Source organism: Seriola dumerili, unplaced genomic scaffold (genome assembly GCF_002260705.1).
Source record: "Seriola dumerili isolate Sdu_G_001 unplaced genomic scaffold, Sdu_1.0 BDQW01000025.1, whole genome shotgun sequence".
Classification (NCBI taxonomy): domain Eukaryota; kingdom Metazoa; phylum Chordata; class Actinopteri; order Carangiformes; family Carangidae; genus Seriola; species Seriola dumerili.
Window position 1 is genome coordinate 14,923,684 of NW_019174280.1, and position 24,995 is coordinate 14,948,678.

At 42.1% G+C, this 24,995-nt stretch overlaps 1 protein-coding gene across 1 annotated transcript in view; it reads left to right on the forward strand.

Annotated features, from left to right (window-relative positions):
- The first annotated feature begins 767 nt into the window (after nt 1-767).
- fndc1 (fibronectin type III domain containing 1) overlaps nt 768-24,995 on the forward strand; it is a 36,587-nt gene continuing 12,359 nt past the window's right edge. The window contains exons 1-16 of the mRNA XM_022769345.1: nt 768-840; nt 7,430-7,624; nt 9,169-9,237; nt 13,408-13,653; nt 13,896-13,994; nt 14,251-14,368; nt 14,511-14,698; nt 15,317-15,424; nt 16,003-16,191; nt 16,285-16,806; nt 16,909-18,942; nt 19,078-19,193; nt 19,828-19,939; nt 20,106-20,459; nt 21,758-21,832; nt 22,805-22,984. Coding sequence (XP_022625066.1) covers nt 768-840; nt 7,430-7,624; nt 9,169-9,237; nt 13,408-13,653; nt 13,896-13,994; nt 14,251-14,368; nt 14,511-14,698; nt 15,317-15,424; nt 16,003-16,191; nt 16,285-16,806; nt 16,909-18,942; nt 19,078-19,193; nt 19,828-19,939; nt 20,106-20,459; nt 21,758-21,832; nt 22,805-22,984 — 4,678 coding nt within the window. The remainder of the gene's footprint in view (nt 841-7,429; nt 7,625-9,168; nt 9,238-13,407; nt 13,654-13,895; nt 13,995-14,250; nt 14,369-14,510; nt 14,699-15,316; nt 15,425-16,002; nt 16,192-16,284; nt 16,807-16,908; nt 18,943-19,077; nt 19,194-19,827; nt 19,940-20,105; nt 20,460-21,757; nt 21,833-22,804; nt 22,985-24,995) is intronic.

Genomic DNA, 24,995 nt, shown 5'->3' on the forward strand with positions numbered 1-24,995 from the left:
TAAAGTGGATCAGGTCTGCAAGACTAAGACTGGAACAGGACAGGACAGGACAGGTGGGTCTGAACTACTCATACAAAGGGTTTTACAGAGGCAGCTACCTGGCATTAAAAAATAACAATCAGATATATACAAATTGCTATAAAATCACACACTTGTAAAGAAACAAAGGAAGATCAATCAAGGACAGGGTGTTCATAACCTCAGATCCGAATTACTCAGCCACTGGCACGGTTTTTCTTAGACTCCACCTGCTACCAGGCGTTCAGGATGAAGTCAGTTTCGCTCCCTGAAGAGGGAGACATTTTGTCAGTTTTTTTCTTTCCGATTTCATAAATTGAAAATCAAAGAGGAACACTGCAAGCACATTTAAAGATCTTAGAGGTAGTCTGTTGTAAAGGAATGCAAATAGTGTTTAAACAAGGTAAATTTATGACAACCTCTAAGCCTTCACTTATTCAGACACTACTTTGATTCGCAGTTTAAAAGCTGTTTTTAACCCAATTCAACCACATATTAATATCTGAAAAGTAATCACTTTCTCAAATAAGAATCGACCGGACAGGTTTGTGGATATTGCTACCTGGTAGCTGATTTTTTTTTTATTATTTTTTTTTTTTCAAAAAAAAATTTCTTTTTACGCAAAGAAGCTGCAAGTTTACGGTGAAGCCAGTTGTCCCATCGGAAGAGGGGAGGGGAGGGCTGGTGTGTCCCAGCCCTCTGCATCCAGCTGGTGCGTCGCTCCGCTGCAGTAGCGCGCCACACTCACTATGGCTTTAGCCGCAAGCAGGACGCTCTTGGCGCTATTCGTTACGTTTTGCGCACCAGGATGCGGATGGACAGGTAAAGGAGTTATTTTTTACTTTTTTCCTGAGCAGGTGCACGGTTTTGCACTAATGTGTTAATCAGTTTAATAATTGCTGGGGCGCTGTTGCCTTCTCCTCTGGATCCAGTTTGATTGATGAGACACTGAGTCTGTGCATTTATAATGCATTAAAATGTAACTTCTTTTTTTTAAACTCAGAAACTAGATACTGTTATTTTTGAAAGGCAAGAAAACACCAGTGTCTCTGTGCGCGCGTGCATATCCATCTCCGTGCACGCCATATTTAAAAAGTTCTCTAATAACTAGTTTCTGCAGATGTATATTATTACAAGAACGAAATAGATTAATTACACCTATGTAGAGTGCATTAGAATATTTAATTTAGGGTGCACAGTTTGATTCATGGTTTGCAGATGTGACAGAGTTGAGTAATTACAGAAAATATGAGCATGGGCAGTATTTTCACTGTTGTTACTTTATGGGGGGAAACTCTGATGCTGGGCTCTTAGCAGCAGTCATGGAACAAGTCCTTACCTCATACAGTAGACACATCCTAGAGTAGCTGTGATCAGCAATTAGAAGATGGTGATAAATATCAAGCTACAACTAGAGTCATGGTGTAAGATTAAAAGCTGTTTCATGCCAAACTGGTGACTAATCTGGCTGATGGTGGTGATAAATGACCTGCCTCTGAAAATTCAGTTTCATGGGAGAACAGACATGGAGGGGGGCTCAAGTTTTCTGTCTGTCGCACTTCCTCTGGGCAGTGTTACTTTGCTGCATGCTTTGAATGTCAGATCAGCCAGCAGTCAGGAATGGGTGAAATGGGTCAAAAAATGAATCGAAATTCATTCAACCCACTAGAAAATGCAACCTGCTTCAGGGTTTTGATGGTGCAGAGACAGACAGGAATTTATCCCAAAAAGGAAAAAAAACTGCACGTCAGGACAGTGATAAATCAAATACACATAGCATTTTTTTTGACAAGCAGAGACTGTGCAAACCACAGTAGCACATATGTTTTTAAAGTTTAAGTACTGTTTGTGAAATCAATTTTCAGTGAAAGAAGCCCCCGTTCTCCAGACAGTGAAAATATCCAAAATAACAAAAGTGCCATAAAGCTTGAGGAGTTTTGGAGGGGAGTAAGTTAACCCTTTTGGCAGAGTTTAAAGGCCAGTCTTCCTTTTTTTTTTGCTCAGTCCTCTTATTGTGTCAGTTGATCTGTTAGTTTCTATATGCCCCCTTTTCAACTGTAAGCACTTAGTGTATGAGGTCATTGCTTTCTGAGAATATAGGCAGCTGCTATTTGTTGTGGTTTTTTTCCTCTTGGTTCTTTTTTTTCCCATATTTTCAGAGTAGTCATGCACTTTTTCTGCAACACCCAGCTACTCATTCATTCACTTGTATACATTCACACCTGGGAGCTACTTAGTACAACCACAGTTCACTGCTGCGGGCCACTGAGCAGCAGCGGAGCAGTTTTGAGTTAAATGCCTTCCTCTCAGGCATTTTGACAGTAGTTGTTAAGGGAGAGGAGAGTGTTACTTATTAACTTTCTCCACTCACGTGTCATCAGCTTGTCAGTCTAAAATTCTTCAGAGCAGGGGATGAAATTGGGCTTGTGGGAGTATCTGGACACCAAGGCAGGAGCAGTGCAAATAGAGAGAACAGAAACGTAGTGTATTTTGGATCATAAATAATGCCAACTTCTTCCATGCAGCCACAGCTCATCAACCCCTGGAAAGTGAAGAGTGTGGAGAGTAATTGGGATAGAGAGTGGGGGGAAAGAGGGAATCATGTCCTTGCAGGCCAGTGGAATTTAATTTCTCTGCTCCACTTAACAAGCTAGAATTCTGCAGGAAGAATACACGACAGATCTCGCCGAAAGCTCTCGGAATCAGGAATTTCATAACTTCAGCTTTTTTTTTTCTTTGGAAAAACATGAGAGTTGCAGTGAGGCAGAGGCAGCACATATCTAATATTTCTAATATTTTCCACAATACTAGGTACATTTGATCACCTGACATAGCTTGACCCAGCACCTCCACCCACCTGCAGCTTGGCTGCCTGTCAAACCTGCCAGCGATGGCATGTCTCATGTCATGATGTCATTCCTAGACGCCCTTTGAGTTGTTTAAACAAGTACCACCTGGGCTGTGAACACGCTTGTCACAGCACAGTAAATGTCAGCATGCTAAGTGTATTGCAGGAAGATGTAGCATAAACTAACACTGTAACGTGTCAGTCTTCATGAGTGAGAGGATGTTAGAATCATCTGGGAAGTGTGTTGGTTCCAGAAGTGAGGCTGTGACCACCAACACTGAAATGCCACACGCTATAAACGTCATATATGTAAGAATGCAACCCTCCCAAGCTAAACAATTACTCACTTCAGGTTCTTGCTGTAAATAAAGTATGTCACATTCCCCTGTTAAATCAGGCTTAACGTCCCAAAAGTTGCGGCTGTGGTTCGAGGTAGAGTGGGTCGTCCACTCATTAGAAGGTTGGTGGTTCGATCCTTGAAGTGTCCCCAAATTGCCCCTGATGATTGTTCCATCAGTGTAGGAGTGTGTGTATGGATGTTGATGGTGTATGTGGTTTGAGTGGTTGATAAGACTAGACATAATACAAAAACAATAATCTATTCTGACAGTCTGGTGATTGATGTGCCAGTGTGAGGAGGGCAACAGCCATCTATGGTCACAGTCTTTATCTGGTGTGTCGGCTTTATGACAAAGTTGATTACTGGAGAGAGTTTACTGAAGGTCAGAGGAGAGAGGAGTTTAAGACTGACAGAGGTACTACCAGGAATTTTGTAGCCCCCGGCAAAATCTGACTCAAGACACTTTCTCACTTACCACTGGAGGTATCTAGCCATGCAGAGAGTTTATTTGCCCACGTTTTCAGATAATCCGTCTTTTAGGTTTTTTTCCTTCAAGCAATGTAACATGGGAGGATGGAAATTTGTTTGTGGTGCTCACAGCACTAAAAAAAGCATATCTCCATAAATTTGATCCAGAATATGTGTTCCAGTTACTCATGATAATCCACAGAAGACACTGTTAACAGTTGTTTTATGGACGGTTTCCTCAGTAGAAAGTAGTTCCAATAAAAATAGTTGACTGTGTCTTCTGTGGATTATCCAGACTAACTGGAACATTATTTCTGGGCACATACACGTATGCTGATGATTTATGTAATGTAATTTTTCAGTATTGTGAACACCACAGACAAACTTTCTATTCCCCATTTTATTTTGGTATTTGGGCAGCAGGAATTTCAGAAACTGAACACTCAAAACCTGGACAAATAAAACCAGGACAAACTGCACTGCGGTTTTGTGGTGACTGAGAAAATGTGTTTTTTGGTCATTTTTACTGGTGGTTTGAATTCTCAAATCTGAAAATGCAACTCAATCTTACCGATAATCAGACTGAACTGAACAAGTTTGTGTTTCTCTCGGTGTAACAGCCACTTTACATACAAAAACAGGAACATACAGTGTCCTAAGCAATGTCAAGAAGGCCCAGCAAAGAAAATACTGCACAGACATGTCTGAATCCTCATTCTTGTTAAATACTTGTTGTCCTGCAACAGTTCAAAAATCTATCAAAAATAGGAAAGTGGAAACTTGCAATTAGTCATTGGGTGCATTCCATGTTGTTACTATGACAGCAAATTATCTTTTTCTATCTAGTTCTAAGAATTTACAAAATGCAAAATCTTACACACACACACACACACACACACACACACACACACACATTCACGGGTGATATTGTGTATTGATGGTAGCTTGTGGAAGATGACAGTTATTAGGGGTTAAAGGCAAACTCATTAGGGGTGAGCGGAGGGTCAGTGTCTGTGATTTTGTGGCGAGGTGAGAGGGTGCTCTTGTAAAAGTGGAGCACACTGCAGGTGCATGAGTGCAAGTATTTTCTAGAACAGTTTTACGGGAGTCCTTCGACCTCGGGGCTTACCTGCATATGCTTCTTATCCCAAACTACACATGCACATACATGTGCATGTCTGTCTTTAAAGGTTTGAGTGTGCATGTGTGCCACATATCCTGTAGCCTTCAAACAGGGTATGCATTGCTGACTCATGGTGTCATTATGTCCCTGTTTTCTTTTGTTTTGTTTTTTTTTATCAAAAAGACAGTGACATAATGACCCTGAGGCCTTGCCCTCATTCTTCACATACTTAATACTTTCCACTGTCGGACTCAATCATACTCTGTCTGTCTGTCTTTCACCTTCACAAACATGGAACAGAAAATGCTCTATTATTGCTCCGGTTTCCCCTGGTAACGCCCTGAAACCAAGCCTTCCTCCGTAAGATTATGATGTTACAACCACTCAGTTGCTTAACTGCTTCCCAGACTGTTTATTCTTGGATGGCAATCATGCATCTGCTGTGCTCGAAGGAATCTTGGTTTAATCAGAAATATCTGGTTTGCTCTTGGATCATAAATTTCTAAAGAGGCCAAATCATAGAATGAAGTCTGGACAGAGGAGCAGATCCCTTCCTACGTAATACAAGGCCTTATTGGAAACAGGGTGCAAGTGATTGAAGTGTGTCCAGACTTGTGTCAATGGAGTCTGCCACAGACAGCTGATAAAACTGACTCCACTGTAACCCAGCATTAAAGAGGAAATAATGAGGAGAGATTGTATTTTGTTTTCTTTTTTAACTGAGAAAACATTCTCACACTCCTTCATGCACCCAGGCACAATGTGGTGTGAGTCTGTATCTCCAGGCTGGCTGCCAGAGTGGTGCTATCTACAGTGAGCAGAAACAAAGATGAGACGATCTTTCAGCACATACTAAAACTTCCAGATAAGCAGAGATAACAACGTAGGCCTCTGAAGAGCTGTGACCATCTGTAAACTGCAGCACGAGAGGCCTGAGTGACAATTATTCCGAAATGTGAAAAGCGAAAGCGCAGATCCAGCTGGGAGTGCACCTGGAGACAACAAGAATTCAAAGTAATGAGGTGATTTTGTGCTGATGCAAAACTGAAACTGCTGCGTTAAACCTTTGGGGAGCACAAGGGGCCATAAGGACAAGCTGTTTATGAGATGGACAGACATTACTGACACTTATATGTGACAGCGATGAATGGCTAACACGCTAATAAAGCTACTTTTGTTCAAGTTTTGCAAATCCTCTCGATTCGGCCAGTGCTTAGATACATGCTATTTGGGCTCTTGAGATCCAAAAGCAGTTCTCTTAATTAATATGAAGTATATGGATCAAGAATTTTATGCTTTGTTTATAAGTTTTTATACATGGTTGTAAACTTGTAAAGTAGTGTTACTCCTTTGTGTTTTTGTACTACTTCCACAGTCCCACACTGGCTTCAAATCTAGATGTATTGCACATTTCTATTTTGGGATAACAAAAGCTATTTGAGAATAAAGAAATATTGAATATGAATATTTGCCTTCAAGCTTGGTGATGGCCTGTACTGCATTTGTAGAATTTGGGTTTGCCTAGAAAAATTAAATTAAAAATATATATTTTATTAGAATTCTGAAGGTGACAAATATGACAGCTCTTTACAAAATAGTGATCCAAATAATGAGTGAAATCAAACAGAAACTAAAGACTTACAATGGCATCAGAACCAAGTGCAGCAAACCTTTACTCACAGAAGCTTTTACTCAGGTTTTACTCCAGTCACTGACCTTTCTGACTTCATAGAAGTCCAGGCTCAACACCTAGAATGTCAAAAGTTTACTATAGAGTGATAACCAATACATAACAAAGACACTACTCACTGAGTTCTTTACCGCCTTGTTTTCCAACTTAACTGTGATGAACATGCTCGTTCCGCCGGGACTGATAGGGTAACCACTTTTTCTCTCCATGCTTCTTACTAATGTCACTTTACTTCTGTTGATCCAGAATCCATACAAGCTCTCAGACATGAAGCCGTTATTTTGTGCATGATTAATCAAGTCCTCTATTAAGTATCTCAAGTGGTTGTTCCTTATTTCCCACGTATCCTGTGCTCACTAATGCCTTTTAGCTGCTTTTCCTTTCATGCAAGCCGAATTCACATTTCACATTGAAGTGTTAATGTCACACTCGATGCTTTACTTTGTTATCTGGGTGTAATGTAGGTCCGATGAATGATTGTGCTGTCACTACTCTGTTGTACTATGCTAGCATGCGAACCAAAAGAAGAGCAAAGAGACAGTTGCTATCCAAAACACAATGGTGGTTACTATTTTCTTTGTTTTGTTTTGAGCGTATCTAGCCAGGAGGGAAAATCAGGATGGCTTATTGTCCTGAGCTTTTAGCATCCAACCAAATCCTCATTTATTTATTTAACCATCAAATGAGTTTGTATTTTTCACGGCCGTCTTACGCATGAGTTTATACTTCATCAAGATCAAAGTTACTTTAAATGCCAAATATAATAAATACAGATGAAATTGTCCTGGTGGCACTGAAGTAGAGGTGTATTTACAGCTTCAAATCTTGAACAGTGGGACCACAACAAGCCTTCAAGTTTACTATAAATGACAATGCAAAATTAAGACTGTTTAAAAAAACTTTATACAGACAAAATTTATCCAGATGTCATTTGTTTTGCAGCAGAGAAGCCCCTGCGGACACACAATGGGAAACAGACCTCTGTGGACAGGGGCCTGAGGGAGAGCTGGGAGCCTTCTATCCATCTGGATGGAAGACCTGTGGACCGCTTCGTAATCAGCTCCAACAAACCCACGAGATCTCATCGCTTAACGAAAGCGGGCAAGGACAGTCGCCCACATCTAATGGAGGATGTAGGTAAGACGGAAACAGAGAACACGCGCAAAAGAGAGGGTGAGAGCAATGTGGGGATGTGAGATGTTAATATCAAATGGTTGATGATGAATGAACGAACTGGGAACTAATAAACATGTGTGTCTCCGGGACTGGACGAGTGCTGGTAGATCTGCTAGACAAAAAAAAAAGAGGAAAATAATTGGACAAAGAGTGAGAAAAGGTTTATTTTTTGGCTTAAATTTCGGGGTGAGCTTTCAGATCCCAGAGATCTGCACTTTGTCAAGACGAGAGGAGGGGATGAGCAGAGCTGCAGAGCTGTGTAAGACGTCAGATGTTGAGGTGTAAGCACAAACATGTGCATGACCGTGTGACTGATTTTTAACAGTGGATTTATTCATCATTGGATATTTTGTCAACCAGGTTTGCCAGATAGCAGGAAAGAAAGCAATATTACACACAAGAAATCAAGAAAGAAAGAAAGAAAGAAAGAAAGAGAGAGAGAGAGAGAGAGAAAGAGAGAGAACTGGTGGTGGCAGTGTGACCACAATCAGCATCCCAGCTCAGCAGACAGTAGTTATTTTAGGCTTTAGAGGAAGACATTATTTTTAGATCTTAACAGCTGCTATGGTAATTCTTAATCCCGCCTTGTAAAACATGAGACAGGTCCTTATGTTTCTATACACATACAGTTTGCTGTGTTGACACAGTCTAGCCTGCTTTTGTCATTATTCCATTTTCCTCTGTCCTTGGCATCTTAGAGCCATACTTCACCAGCGACTCAAAGTCTGCAGCCAACCCTTCTTTTCCACATCCAAACCCAGCCCAGCGCCTATAACCCAATCCCCTGTGTTGTGGTCACCTGACGTTGTGTGTGTGTGTGTGTGTGTGTGTGTGTGTGTGTGTGTGTGTGTGTGTGTGCAACGTATGTGTGTTTGGTGGTCATTGTGGCAGAGGACCGGGTGGTGCCAAGTAATGAAGTCATGCATTGTCTTGTGATGAATTAAGGTATGCATGTATAGATGTGTTCTTGTCTGTGTGTGTGTGTGTGTGTGTGTGTGTGTGTCACACAGTGTGTGTTGTGGCGGCCTTGTGGACTCTCCAGCTCCGGTGCAGTTTGCCATAAATCTCTGGCAACCGGGCTGCATCTCAGTGTTGCCTTTCCAGAAATTCCTTGCAGATCGTGTGTTGTTCCCTCAGCAGCATCAGTCATCATAAATAAGAACATGCTGTTAGCCTCCACATCATTAATGTGTCTGGCCAGCCGCTGTTAGAACAACAGAGGTGAAGAGATGACTTATTAGGAGCAACAGGGAAAGAGATGGAGAGTAAAGGAAACGGGGAGATTGAGAAACCTTTCTCACTGACAGTGAGAGATTCAGTCAACCTGCTCCACAAAAACACACATTACGTACATCCATTTTCCACTTGAGCAAATCCTTATCATGTAGATGTTATTTAGTAAAGCCATGGGTTCCTTTTTTAAATTTATATGATTTGCTGTTTCCATTGTCAACATAATTTAACAAGAATACCTGTCTTTTTCTTTTTTTTTCTTTTTTTTTTAGACCCTGAATGGGTTAATCTGGATGGCTTTGCCGTGTTGGGCGGTGCACCTGTCACCAACTCATCAGCAGGTAAAATGATCTTGAGGCATCTTTACCAACAATACATGGGATCGGTGTGTCTCAGTTAACATCCATGCATGTAAAACTATCTGGTTGAATCTATTAAACGTGGTTTGCTGTAATGATCTGCTGTCATTGTGGATATAAAGTAAACCGCCAAATCTAATATGTTGGTGATTAACAATCCTGTGTCTTGGGGCGACAGTCTCCTTTTCCTTCATTCCCTCACTTGTCCCTGTGGGATCAGTGGGGAAAAACACTCACTTGTCTCTGACTCATAGATTCCCTTGGATTTAGCCAGGTATGTTTTCTTGCAGTTTATCCAAATTTAACATCAATTTTAGAGTTTTGTTCCCTTTAATGGTGTCCACCACATTAATTAGTACTTATTTTCCTATCACTGCTTTCAACAGACCGTAAAATGAAAGAAAATGAGTAGTTGACAGACAAGTAGAGTTGTTTATAAGCTGATTGCCAGATCATCTGTACCTTTATTGATTAAAGTGTACTCTGTGGATGAATTTATTATACCGCACAGTCAGTTAATTGAATAGTCAAGCGACAGATAATTAACTGCCAAAAACTGCCAAAAATAGATTTTTAATTAATAGTCATTCATTAATCAAGCAAAATGCTAAACATCTGTTGTTTTCAAGTTCTCAAATGTGCAGATGGGGGGGGGACATGTTCTCCCGGTGCCCATGTGGGTTTTCCGGCTTCTCCCACAGTCCAGATAACAAGCAGGTTTAGGTTAATTGGCGACTTTAAATTACCCGTAGGTGTCCCTACACGTCAGCCCTCTGACTGGCTGGTGACCTGTCTACCTGTCAGCAATTTTAAAAAATATGTTAGTTTGAGCTCTGAATTTGTGGTGGTTCTTTTGGGACATTTCTAAACTGAATCATTAATTGATTAATAGAAACAAATAATCAATAAATGAATCTATACTGAAAATACTCAATCATTGTGCATCCCTGTATTTATCTAACCTTTATGGAAAGGAAGATGAGAGGAAAGGAGATGTTTTCTCATATGTTCCTCTTGAAGTCAAGCACACCAGACCACCTGTCCAGACTTCTAGTAAATTACGTTATCTGCTTATTTCTGTGCACCCATGGAGCATTTCAACATTTAAGAAAAAGTCATGTAAACATACACCAGTCTATCACCGGGCTAACACAAATAGACACACGCACACTTGTACTGTTCTTGTGGACAGTTTGGCCTCACCAAACCACATGACTTGGCTTGTCTTTGTGCCGTGGCAAGGAACATGGAGAAAATCCATTCAAATTCCACACTGAACGGATCAGGACCAGCAATTGAACCCAGGACTTTCTTGCTGTGAGGCGACAGTGCTAACCACTGAATCACCACGCTGCTCTGGAGTTTCAGTTTTATTTGTTTGAGGCAGAGCTGCTCCGGAGACACAACTAATCATATTTGTTGAATTAAACCTCCAGTGAGTGAAGACAAACAACCACTGTGTTTGTAAGTAATGTTAGACTAAAGCCCAGTGAAAAGGAAGGGGTAAAAGAACATGTAGCAAATGTTATAAAGTCTAGTTGGCTTACTTGCTACCAAATGAAAAATATTATCTTATGTTAACCATATAAAGTTATCTAGTGCCTAGGGCTAACACTGGGCTATTAACCATAAGCCCAGTTAACATTTCAAGTTAATAACTTAAACTTGCTTGTATAAGTGAACCATAATACACAACAATTTTGACACTCATAGCCATTTATCAAGCGCAAATGTCATGTCAACATTTGCAATTGTTATGAAGCTAGCTAACTCGCTAGTAACTGACAAATAAGATCCAACATTTAAGTTAAGGCTAATTTGCTCCCTTAACATTTTGTGTTATTTAGGTGATAGCTTGGTAGGCTAATGAATGAATGAAGGCATTGACATTAGTGTTGTAGGGTTATTTTCATATTTTGATTGTAGTTGTTTCTTCTCCATTTGGGTTGATTAGTTTTTTTTAGCTAACACTGACTTTGTAAGTTGAGGCTTAAGTGATCGTTTCTGCCTCCAGGATAAATAAATAAAAAGCTTGTCAAATCAAAATTGTTTGTATAAATGAACAACCCACAACAACTTTGACAATTAATCATACTGAGCACAAGTGGTACGCGCCCTACCAGTTGAGCCACGGGGAGCGCCCCACTAGTGTTCATATTTTGCCTGGAGTTGTTTCTCTGCCATTAGTTAGCTATCGTCTCTGCCAGCTGGGGCTTATTTCATTATTTCTGCCTCCAGGAACGCTCTGCCACTGAGAATTGTTTGTATAGCTGTTAAATGAAACTGTGGCTAAACTGAGCAATGTGCTCCACCATGAAACCCAAATTCACCAAATTATGTTTGCAAAGTTTGGATTTGCTTTTGAAGGTGGTGAAATGTCAGAGAGGATAAATCCCTGGTTCTCTTCAGCTCAGTTTGAGGAGGGAGTAAGAGGACAACAGTGACATTCTTCAGCATCTCAGCCTGAATACACTGAGGTGGTCTCTGCTGTAGCAGTGGTATGTCTGTCTGTCTGGAGGCCAGCCTCATAGCACCTCGGACCACTGAGCTTCCAGGAAAAGACAGAAAGGATCTGGCAATGAGAGTATTGTGGAGTCAAATGGTTTAGCGGTCCGCGGCATGATGACCTGGGCCAAAATATGCGCTGTGACAGTTTTCCAGAGAGCGAAAGAGAGGAAGAAGAAAATACAGAAAAGTAGAAGACTGCTGATTAAAACCAAATGGAGCTATTTCTGTTTTAAGTTAGAGCTAGTAAAAGGAGTCAGAGACAGTCAAACAGGTATGGATCCCAGGATCAGACTGGAATGGCAAACAGTCACCTCACTGGCTCAATGTCATAGGATTGATAAGGTTTACAGTGTTTGTCCAGCAATTACCAAAATGTACACAAAGGCTATGAATAAGAAAGCTGTAGAATAAATAAATAATATAGTGTGTTTTACTGACTTAAGTTCGTAATTATTCTGTGTAACATTTATTAAACATGGTTTATATAAAGAAATGTTAAAGTTAATTAAAACAACAATCTAGGGGATAGGGCAAACAAAATCAACACATTTATTTAACAGTAAATGTGAATCAAATAGACTTAATCACAGTACACTGACTCTAGGGGGCATTACCAAACAAACAGTCAATGCTCTCTATATCCAAAGGAAAAGAATTTCGCTCAGCTGTGCTGGCAGGACAGAGAGGAAGATAGAGACAAGAGAGACAAAAAGACACGAATAGAGCGCTCCAAGTCTTATTGAAACAAACCACTTCCGTCTTCCCGGGAGCTTTTCTAGTGTGTTTTTATACTTCCCTTCATATCCTTTTTGCCTTATCTTTGCTTTCCACCACATTTTTACAGTTTCATGGTGGAAGCCTATCAGGGCCGAAAGTCTCCCTCTCTCCCTTTTTTAAGCTATAACTAAAGAAAATATTTTGGGTGTTGTGGCCTCTCATGGACAACTATTCTCAGCTTGCCTATCCTACCTGTTGGGAGGGGATACCCTAGACCACAATGTTGTTTTGACCTTATAACCACTTTGAATTTCGTCAGATCCCCTTTGTTACATCAGCTGACTTGTCAGTACTCATCCAGCTGTGCGTGCAGCTGAGGGAGTATCCTGATGGGAGACAGGGCAGATCTTTTTCATCTGACAGTGATTATGGGAAACGGATAACGGAGGGATACGGGGGGAGGAGGAAGGAAAGAAGACGAAAGAGTGGGAGAGGGAGTGACAGAGTTTTTTGTTATATTACCATGCACTATCACTTTGCACTGCAGCCAGATGAGGGATTGTTTTTTTCTGGCTGTCTGAGTCAGTGTCTGAGACATTGTCCAAGATGGAGTAAGCAATAGGGTGGGATTAAAGCAGGAAGCAGGACACCAGGAGATAGATCAGATGACACATCATGTCTCTTTTTTGACAAGTGGACATGTTTACAGTTGAATGAAATTGGCATGTAATTATGTCGTTATCACTTAGATGATGTGTCTTGGGTAAAGTAATTATATTCAATCATTTCCCATGGAAGTTTAGAGTTTCAACGAGGCCCCAAATCCAGCACAGAGCACAGATAATTAATGAACTATGGGTCATGAAGGTAAGATGAACTCCACTGCACTCTGATTTTTTTCTCCCCTCCGTTATCATCCAGCAACAGATCCAGTCAGGTCTTCACAAACTGCGACCAGAAATCAGCCCTCTGTACAGCGGGCCACCAGAGTGGACAGAACAGCTCACCCATCAGGCGTCTCTAATACCCGGACACACAGGAGGGCGCCTCAATCCTCCTCAGGTCCCAGGCAGCCTGAAAGAGCTTTGGCCGGAACCCCGCTGTTGGAAAGGAGACGTCAGCACCACACCAAGCCTCAGTCAGATCAGAGGAACCGAAACACAGCCAAACTAAGTAAGAGGACCCACATCTTACACTCTTAAACACCAGATTGTAAAAGACAAACCTTTAGGTTCAAGTAAAATATGATGTTGAGAAGACTGGCAGTCTTCAAACTGCATTTTGCAGATCCTACTCTGATTTTTTTTTTTTTTTCTTCAATGAGCATTGAGCTAAATGTATAAATTTTGTTTGTACTATCTTTAGTGTCCATAGTGTAAACCCTGCTCGTGCCTGGTATCCCTCTTTATTCATAGCATCTGAGTCCGTTCATGTGGTGTCACTGCAGGCACAGAAAGCCCAGGGCCAGAGTGCACCCGCCAACAGAGCAGTCGTAACCAAAACAACCACACCAGGTACTTGCAGGTTGCTTTTGTCTGCCTCTATGTCTTTCTTTATACTGTAAACAGCACAACATTGCTCATCATTATCCGTGTAGGCTCAGTGAAAGTGCATGAATGTTTGGTATCATGGTGCCAAAATCTCCACAAACCACTGAATTCTGTGATTTTAGAAGCTGCTTTAAGATTTGTTTCATTTTAAGAAAACATAGCTAGACATTTTTTTGTCTCTGTGTCGTTGTGTGTGTTTGTCTATGTGTGTGTTGACCAGAGCCACCAGAGTACGAGGCTCGGGACATCAGTGTCAGGGTCATGTCTCCTCAGTCTGTCCTCATCTCCTGGGTTGACCCTGCGGTCGAGATGGGAAAAGTTGCCCCTGGGGCATCCAGGTGGGATCTGTTAAAGTGTGTGTTAGTGCATGTGTCTTTCAACGAGACAGAGAGAGAAAGAAAGACCATTTAACAGAAAGAGAGTGAGTGAGAGATAACACTTCACACTGAAATGAAACATTTTCATTCTCTCTTAACTCAGATCCTACGCAGTTAGGTACAGGGAGAAGGGTGAGTCAGCACGCTGGGAGTACAAGGACAGCACCCAGAGGAGAATGATGATTGACACCCTGTCTGCTGACGGCATGTATGAGTTCTCTGTCAGAATCTCCCAGGGAGAAAATCATGGCAAGTGGAGCGTCTCTGTCTTTCAGAGGACCCCTGAGTCAGGTGTGTACTGTCACTTGAGAATTGCTTTTAGAATATTATTTTGTAGGTTGTGCTGCAGCTGAGGGATGGTGATGGAAACTGATTTCATTTTAAGAGAAGTAGCTTTCGAGAGCCAAAGCCCTGCATTTTTCTTAGTATGAGTATGAAAAGAGAAATTATTCTCGCAGAAAAGAATTCATTCTTGCATAACCCTGTCTGTTAGCTCTTTTCTGCTTATTTCCTCATACGACACTTCATCACATTCACTCCCTATTATTCGCATTTGATATTTGATTCTAGTTTTGGCTGCCGGTCTGTCATGATTGCAGCATTTATACAATGCCATAGCAGCTCCTGAGCCGCGGTTCATTGGAATGTCAGCGTTTACTGCCTGGCTCACAGCTCAGATCTCCTTCTGCACTTCCATACATGAGCTCAAGGGGAGGTTTCCCTGACAATGTATGGCAGCAGTATTCTCCTCAGCTCAAGCCTCCTGGCACAAACGGCCCCGCTGTTTTTACATACTGTAAGCAGCAATTTCCTCACCCTGTTCCCTCGGTGCTGCTTCTGGTTTCTCCCCCCGCCGCTCCTCCTTTCACTGCAGTCTGTCCGTTCACTTGTGTTCTCCTCACTCACCAGCACCATCTGGACCACCGGAGAACTTCGAGGTCAAGCCACTGCGAGGGAAAGGAACTGCTGTCGTTGCAACATGGGATCCACCTGAGGAACCCAACGGGAGGATAAGAGGTCAGACCTGGAGGATTGAAGTAAAATTGAAAATAAATGTATTTTTGCAAAGAAATCTGTAAATATACAGTATATCCTGACTCTTTGACTTGTGGACATTTCATTTTTCACATATTTTTCTTCCATGACAACGCCCCCTTCATTAGTGTTCATCCAGTGTCCATGAACTTTTGGTTCTGGCTGACAGTGCTGGTACTGTAATTTGATTGGTGCAATATTTATGTGGGTGGAAACAAAACATAGTTTGTAATATGCTTTGTCCCATCTGTGAGAACTATGTTACTCAGCATATTAGCAGTTAGTGTCATGACTCAGGTCACTGGGTTATGTATGAACTCAGTGCTGAAGCCACAGGACTTGGTTTTGTAAGTTTTAACCATTTGGCTAATTTCCTTCACCACACCCTGCACCCATGAAAGAGAGACAAATGTTGAAAGTCTGAAAGGGAGAGATGTTTTTCCTGCTATGTGGGCTTGTTGAAAAATGGCAAAAGAAATGTCTTCTTTGCTTAATTCAGCTTCTTATAGAGTCTGACCCCATCTCTTCATTACAATTGTTCATCATCTACCTCCAAACAGAGTACATCCTGTCTTATGCTCCTGCTATGAAGCCATTTGGAATGAAAAGTGTGACGCACCGTGGCAGCAGCAACACAGCCACCGTAGATGGCCTCACACCAGGAGACCGGTACATCTTCAAGATTAGAGCCACCAACAGGAGGGGACAGGGACCACAGAGCAAAGCCTTCAGTGTTGCCATGCCGGGATGTAAGCATCTTTATTCTGTGTCCTCAAGCATGTGTACTTAAGAATTTGTTTCATCCTAAATTCATGACAAAATACATTTTTGTCCATTGCCAGCCATCAGCACTGCCTCGTCGTTCTCAAAAACCAAGGACACCCGCAGGACCGGCCACACTCCTTCCAAACAGGATACTGACCATGATGAGTCTGACCTCTTGTCAACAGAGGAGCCAGACACACCCCCGCAGCCACGCCCTGCTGCATCTGTCAACAGGCATGTACGCCCGCTTTCCCAGACACGCTCCTATCACAGCATCTTCTCTTCTGTAAGAGGCTCAGTCAGGAACACAGCAAACAGAGGTTCATCCAGAGGAAGAACTCAAGATAGAGAAGATGAAGAGCAAGACGAAGAGCAAATACCCACAACCCCCCCTCCAGTAGAAGAGACAACAACCATGGAGGTTGTACCGGAGACAGAAGAGCCAGACAACGATGTTTCCCCTGAATCTGAGGATGAAGAGGGATATGGTGAAGAGCCCCAGACTACTGAGACCCCCAGCCTCAAAGTTTTGACGCCCTCACCTGCTAAACCTGCTCGCCCAGCCAGAAGGCCCATTAAGATCAGGGTCCATCAAAAACCTGGATCCAAGGCTGCTTCTTCCTCCTCCTCCTCCTCCTCCTCATCTTCTTCATCTTCTTCTACATCCTCCTCCTCCTCCTCCTCCTCCCCCTCTTCTGATTCCTCCTCATCTTCTTCTCCCTCTACCTCCTCGTCATCCTCGTCATCCTCACCTTCTTCAACCTCATCATCATCTTCTTCACATATTCAAGAGTCAGCAGTCAGTAGAAAGGACAATGTAGCTTCTTTATACCCGGAAAACAAAGACACCTACGATAAGGTGAGCATAACACACAGCAAACCTTCAACTCCAGTTGTAATAAAAACTGATTCACCGCAGTCTGGGGCTACACCTGTAGGTAGGGGTTCAGCTTCAGGAGGGCGCACCAGTGGGTCTGGTTTTGGTTCTAGATATGGTTACAGCCGAAGACATCCTGGAATTTTGGTTAGAGGGAATTCAACCCGAATGCTGAATGGTTACAAACCTGCCATCACCTCACAGTCAAATCTACCAAGCAGAACTCCAAACCAAGCAACAACAAACACACGTTCTTCAGCAACATCACAATCCACTGTTCCAGACAGGACTCAAAACCACGAAACATCGCATACGTTCAATCCAACGGCATCAAAGTCAACTTCAGGAAGTGCTTCTAACGGCCAAGCAACATCCGGTACATATAATTTCGACAAGTCACAGACCAGGTCACAGTCCAGGTCACACGGCTCTGCGACGTCAGATACACACAGCTCAAGCGCTAATCCATCCACTTCACAAAGCAGCTCACAGCACCCATCTACTGCAGGATCAGGCTCTTCTCAGTCAACGTCACACGGAGGATCTCACAGCTCTGCAACTTCACACAACACACACAATTCAGAGAGTTCACACACATCGCCTGAGCGAGACACAGCATACGGTGAGGGAGGTGATGCCAATAGAAATAAAAACACAGATACAGAAACAAGCGAAGTTGAAGAGCCTACTTCAAGCTCTATAAGACAACCCACAGAAGAGCAAGGAAGGGAGGAGGAGGGAAGGGAAGAGAGGACTAATGTAAATCCTGGGGGTTCTCGTACCAGAATTAGCTCCTCATTTGCCGAAAGATTCCCTTGGCTAGCTAGTCGTTATCCAGGCCGGTTCAATTCAGGAACAAGGACGTCATCTTCCAGGCAGGATGGTAGGACCCCATGGACCAGGACTTCTTCCTCTATAGGGGCTGGCAGACCCATCATGAGGGGAACATCCACTAGGGTCTCAGGGGCCACGGGTGCTGCTGGAGTGTCCTCATTACAGGAGACCAGTGAAGATCTGAAGACTCCTTCCACTCATGATTCACTAAAGAATGGGGTTGGGGTGGGCTCGGTTAAGCCTTCTGTGACCGATAAAAGTACAGCACCTATTGACACTAGAAACCCAACTACCTCATCCTCCTCCTCCTCCTCTTCTTCTTCAGCTTCCTCTTCAGCGTCCACGTATCCAAATTCTCATCATTCCTCAGGTGGGCACAGAGACTCAAGTGAGCCCATTCATAGAGGAACATCTGATGACACTGACAGCAGTCATGGTAAGGACTATGATGATGAGAGGAGTAGAGAAAATCGTGGGAAAGTTGCAGACCCCACAGTCGCCCAGAAGAATCCTGCTGTAACATCAGCTGACCCTGACAGAAACGCAGAGGACAACGAGAGTGTGGATACGAGGGAAACTCCTTCGCGGACCAGGACCGGCACATCTTTTGGAATCACACCGACTCACCGTCGACCTGGCGTAGGGGTGAATGGGAGGGTACGCTCTCCTCTGTTGGCTAGCAGGCAGTTTGGTGGGTCCAGGCTTCCCATCAGACCACAACCAGCACAGAACTCAAGGCTGGGTTCCTCAACATCAGGATCATCCTCATCATCGTCTGATTCCTCTTCTTCATCAAATTCACCCCAGACAGCGTTGACCTCAGGTCGCGAAGCTGGCACTGGCACTACTGTGACGAGGACAGGGGGAATAATTGGAGGAAACTCTCCTTCAACATCGTCATCTTCATCATCCTCATCATCTTCATCTAGAGACAGTTTTAGGGGACAGGGGGGAAGGCCTCGGTATCCTATCTCCAGAGGGAAACCAACCAATGGAGGAGCAGTCAAACCTGCCAATGGAAATGGTAAAGTCAGTTGTTAAAGTGCACAGAAGATGCAAGGATTTGCATGAGCAAAAAAACGAATTAAATGATGAATAATGTGTAGATAAAATAGCTTGATACTATGCAGTACTTTGCTTTAATCTTTCAATTGTTTAGGTAAAAATGGGCGGCCCAACCTGACAGCAACAGATGATAAAGATTCCTCCTCCTCTCAAGGAATCAGTAAAGCTGTTGGTCAAAGATTTATCACTGGACCTGATGGAACCAAATGGGTATCTATGTTTAATGGTCTTTAAGTACTTTCTTCTGTTATTGGCATGCTCTAGCATGACATACCATAGACTGTACTGTAATGTATCACTTTTAAGGAATAGTTAAACTTTTTTTTTTCTTTGTTGCTGAGGGTTAGATGAGATCCTTGTGGTAAATGTGAAGTCACAGCCAGGAGAAGTTGGTAGCAGACTTGAAACAGCTAGCCTTGGCTCTGTCTAATAGTCTCTTCTGGCAGACTGGCAACCTCACAGTGATGACGATACCCCAGTAATTTACTGTGTCGATCCAAGAAATAATCTGGCACATAATGCCCAATAAAACCAAAAGGTGTTGTTTTTAAGATTTGTTTGCTTTTACTGATTAAACAAACGAGATGTAGCATGTTAATTAGCTATCTTTACAGTTGCTGGTAGGCAGGTTTTTTGTTTTTTTTTACCCTTGGACAGAGCCAGGCAGGAGTCTTTTCATCTAACTTTGATCCATTCTTGTAAAACAGATCATTTGTTTTCATTCAAAGTGTGGATTGCAGAAATGACTTCACTAAATCTCACAGTCAGGATGAGGCAATAGTTTATCCTTTTTATAGATTACTGGATTACTGTATAGCTTTGGTAAATATTTCTGTTCATCTAGGTGGTAGATTTGGAGCAAGGGGTTCTCATGAACCAGGATGGACAAGTTCTCCAGGACTCCAATGGCAAACCCAAGAGAGTGGTGCTTGGCGAGGATGGACGCACAATTTTTGGTGATACACTGCAGACAATCTTACATTAAATTCAAACATACTGTATAAAGATTGAACATGTATTTGAAAAACATCTCTTATTCTCATTATTAACTTACTGTTAAAGACAAGATCATGAATATTATGTCTCCCCTTCTCCTTGTTTGACTCATCCACCACCTACCAGACCACATGGGCAGTCCTCTGGTGAACCAGGAAGGTATGGCTCTGTTCGGCCATGGCAGAGATAGCCGGCCTGTGATCAACCCCAAAGACAAGGTCCTCATGGTTGGAGGGAAACCTGTACTTGGCTTGGACCTGCCTCACCTCAGGACTTCCACCACCACCACCACAACCACCACCACCACTACTACTACCATGGCTCCTACTACCACACCTGAACCCACCACCACCGAATGGCCAGAGGAGACTAGCACTGCACTTCCATTCCCAACCTGCCCACCTGGAACCTTCTCCAAAACAGATGAATATGGGTATCCAGTGCTGGATCCAGAAGGAATATTGGACTGTTATCCAGAAGGTGAGTCTTTATTTTGAGATTCATAACACACTGCAGATAGCAACATAGGTTCTGAATACAGAGTTGTGATAAATAGAGCAATACCCTTACCTCCAATATTGCTTTGTAAATAGTTTTTTCCACAGAACTGATGTCAAGCTTAGCAAAGTGTTTTTGAGCCAGAACACAAATAGGTATGACTTCACTAAATCTCTCACTTGTATTGTTTGTCATATCCATCTAGGCCAAGGCCATGAGTGTTTCCTGTCTGTACCCACAGAGTCCAATAACTCTATAACACTATGTGTGTGTGTGTGTGTGTGTGTGTGTGTGTGTGTGTGTGTGTGTGTGAGAGAGAGAGACCAAATGACTCATATGTAAGTCTCCACATCTGGGCCCTGGCTGTGGTCAGAGTACTGCTGGTTTAGAAGCACTAGGAGCTGTCAGAGGCACTAACATTAGTGTTATCACATTCAGACATATAGACAATGACTGAAACTCATTTAAACACACACATGCATGAACACACACAGCAGGGTAATATATATATATATATATATGTATACATAACTACAAATGATTCACCATCTTCCAAATTAGCCAGGGTTTTAAACTATAAGCAGAAAAGCTGTTGTTCTGAGTAAGTGAATGAAAATTCAAAGTAAGTGATGAAGTATTTCAGTATTTGGGTTAGGGCTAAATTGCAACGAAATCTTGCTTAGCAATAAATAAATTATGGTGTGTGGATTTTTGGTTCTATTGGCGAAGGAATCATAGTGATATTTATTTACGACTTGAGTGTAGTTTTTGGCATCCCATTCTCAACAATAGATAAAGTCCCACCAAAAATATCTCATTTCTGTCTCATTGTAATGGCAAAATGGGTTTGCCATTGGAGTCTTGGCAATATACTAGTTAAAACAAGTAAACTTTCCCATTGAAACAAGATATGTTGACAATTATTTTTTTTCCCCCACTGTGGCAGCTCTGTACCATCCAGTGCCTATTATTAGAGCAGCAGCAGCATGTATAACCTCAAGCTGGAAAGATGTTTTCCTTGTAAAGTCTACAAGAGAGAAAACAGCGCCAGTGTGGATTTTACAATGCTTTTTCATTCACACATCACACACTTATGTTGACTGAGATCTAGCCAGGGTTGCTTTAGTGTGGAATTATGTATTAGTGCTTGTCCCTATGTGTTCAAATAGCTTTGTGTACATGGATGTGTGGGTGTACATGTTTATGTGCATATGCCAGTTCACAAATGTGTACATATCCATGTGAGATTGATGCTACAGCTTGTTCTACTTCTCTGACAGAGGAATCATCAGGAATGGAAATGGACCACATGGTTACAGTGACCATGGTGCCTGATGCTTTAGCTCTTAAGAAAGGTATTGGCTGAGTTTGGCTTCGGACCAACCTACCGCCACTGGGCTGGATGGACTAAAACGCACTGTATGCTCATTGTTTGTTGACCGTTTACCACACTGTTTGGTCCATTGTCTGTTTATCTGTCAGTGGATCTGTTTGCTAGCCCTTCCTGTCTCTTCCTCTTTGCCTTGCCTGTGGTCTTCACTCTGTTTCTTCTCCTTGTACGTTTGTTTGGTTTGGTCTTAGTTCATTGCTGGGATTTTGGATATTTTCCATTCTGGGCTGTTTTTCATCACATTTATCCCAAAAAACTGGACCCAGGCTGCATGTGAACTGTATTACTAAGCGGAAGAGAATGCCCTGGCTTATGATTCAATGCAATGTATTTGCTGTTCTTAACGTTGCTTTGTAATGTAATAGATGAACCCCGGTTTCGGCCAAACACTAGCTGAATGGAAAACTTGGTTGTAAGGATTTGCATCTTGTAATTTCACTATAGGCATTTGGATTTCGGAATAAATCTGTAGCATGTGAGCATTACAATATTTTCATAGCATTTCTTTGCCACGGCTCAAAGCTGGTTGCATGTGTGTGCACCATGATGTAATGCCAAGCTCCACTGGTGCAGTACTGGGACAAAAACAGTGATGAAAGAGGAAGGAACTAATTGAATTTCACCCACTGAATCCTTTCACATTTGTCAGCCTTGGAGACTTGGCCGTTGTCTTCAAGCTCCACCCCCCCACCCCTCACATGGAAAATATGGGTAGCAAAACATTACATAAGAATACAGCTTTGGGTGTTGGGTCTTTTGAGAGTGATCTCACATGTCTGCCCATAATTAAGTAACTCTCTTTAACACTCTGACTACACAGATGATGGCGACCATTACAAAGGATTAATAAAACACTACAGCATGTTATTGAGTTGGGATGTGATTAACATAAATCTCTTTTTAATCAAAAGCTCACTGACACATGTGTTGTTGCTAGATGAGCTTTTTGTCCAGACCACCCTGCCGCCGACCACCACCACCACCACCACCACCACCACCACCACAACAGCAACAACCCCCACCACCACAGAGATGGCAACTCCGCCGCCACGCGCCAGACCCATGAACCAAGGCCCTTCATCTGAGTTTGACCTCAGTGGGAAGAAGCGATTCACAGGTAACGCAATGGTAGAAATAGGTGTGTGTTTGTCAGTGAGTCTTTGCTCATATGTCTTTACTCTTGCACAAAAGCCTCTGTCACTGTTTGATGTACATCTTAATGCAATCTCTTCCAGAGTTTAGCCTTGTTTCCGGTGCACGTCCAGCCTCAGATTTAATATCGCATTCCCATTATGCATGATGGATCTCTTTATAAAAGGAGCTTAACCCCATCTGACAGACAGACAGTAAATTCTTTTTTTTTTGTACACTGGGTCTTTTTCATACGCACAGTGTATGTAAAACCATCCTTTTAGCTTCTTCCAAGGAGAAAGGAGATTATAATTTTCTATTGGTTTCTCTTACAGAGTTAAGATTTGAGTTTGCCGTGTAGCTCCAAACTCAGATTTTAGGTTTACCATCACATTCTCATTAAGCATTATGGATCTCTTTTTAAAAAGAATTTAACCCCCTCAGAAAGACAATAAGTTATATTTTCACCTGATGCATGAAAAAACATCCTTCACCCAATAATGTTGCTTCTCCCAAGAAGCAGGAGAGTATATCTTTTTATTAGTCTCTGTGAGATTACTCTACTGCAGATGTCAGAGAGACTAACAAGAATAACACATGTTATCTTTACCCGATGACAAGATGAATAGAATATGTCTTTAGCTAAGAAAGTAAAGGAGCATGATTGACCATGCATGCTTGGCTTCTGAGTATCATATATATTGCTGGTCCCCCGTTCATGAGTCTGTGTGATGGTCTCTCGGTGCCATAAATCATGACAGACTGATGGGAGTTCTGCTTTGTTTCGTAGAGGAGTAATAAATTTGGACCCTTATCTTGGCTCTCTTAGCAATACCTCATAAATATATGACCCCGTCAGACTTTACAGAAACAATCGGCCAAGAAAAAAAAGAAAAATCTGCAAACATTTTCCTTCACTGTAAGTCGTTTTTTACCCCTCATCCACATCAAAATGTATGCTACAATATGGTGCCCACGCAAAGTGCTGAAGGGTCAAACACCAGAGAGTTTAACTATTGATTTTAGACTACTGTTTGTTTACATATATGACTATACTATAGATGAATATTCAGACATTACATTGTGGAAAATGGCAATAAATACAATTCAGGACTACTGATTCATTCAAATTGGTTCCATCTACCCTTAATTGGCTCAAAATAACAAAGTTAACTGAGGACACATTGTTAAAGGTCTCTAGCCTTGATCCTAGTAAACTTTGGCCCCCTGCTTTCTTTTTACTGTTCTTGTGTGCTTACTTTGGCCTCTCATACTCTATCCCTTCATCTGGTTGCACAAACAGACCAAAATATTCTCCTGACAGAAATAAAAATAAAACTTACATGACTCCAACCTTCCTAAAAACTACTAAAGTCAGAGGTCCTTTTAATATTACTTTGTTTAATGACGGCACTTTCTGTCATGTTTCAGCTCTTTAAATAGTAGCTGTGGTAGTAAATTGTTGCTTGTGTATTTACAGAAAATGATTGGTAAGTGCTTTCAGCTTTGGGAATTTGTGTTGTTAACATAGTCAGAACATAGACATTTTAGTGCTCAGAGCAAGTGAGGGACAGTCCATCTGCAGCAGAAGAGAAGCCATAAGCTTGTAACAGCTGAAGTGAGTAGACTTTCATAAATGAGTATTAAAGAGGTGATTTAGTGTTGCATTTCCATAACATTGGGGGGACTTGTGATGGTCAGAATCAATGCACGAAATCAGAGATATTATCCCTTGGCAAGCCTCAAAACCATCTGATCCTACACTTCCCATAATGCAAATCAACACCATTTTTGGTTAGACCGTCCCTTGTCTACTCAAGTTAAGGTACAACAGATGTCCCATGAGTAATTTTCTCAGTTGACAAATTTCCTCCAGAACCACAGAAGAAATTGTACAATTGTTTTCACAGGCTGTATAGTACGCCCCATAGCAAGTAAACTGACAGACTCTGGCCTTTAAGAATCATGGGTAATCATTCTGGATGTGAATCAGCAAC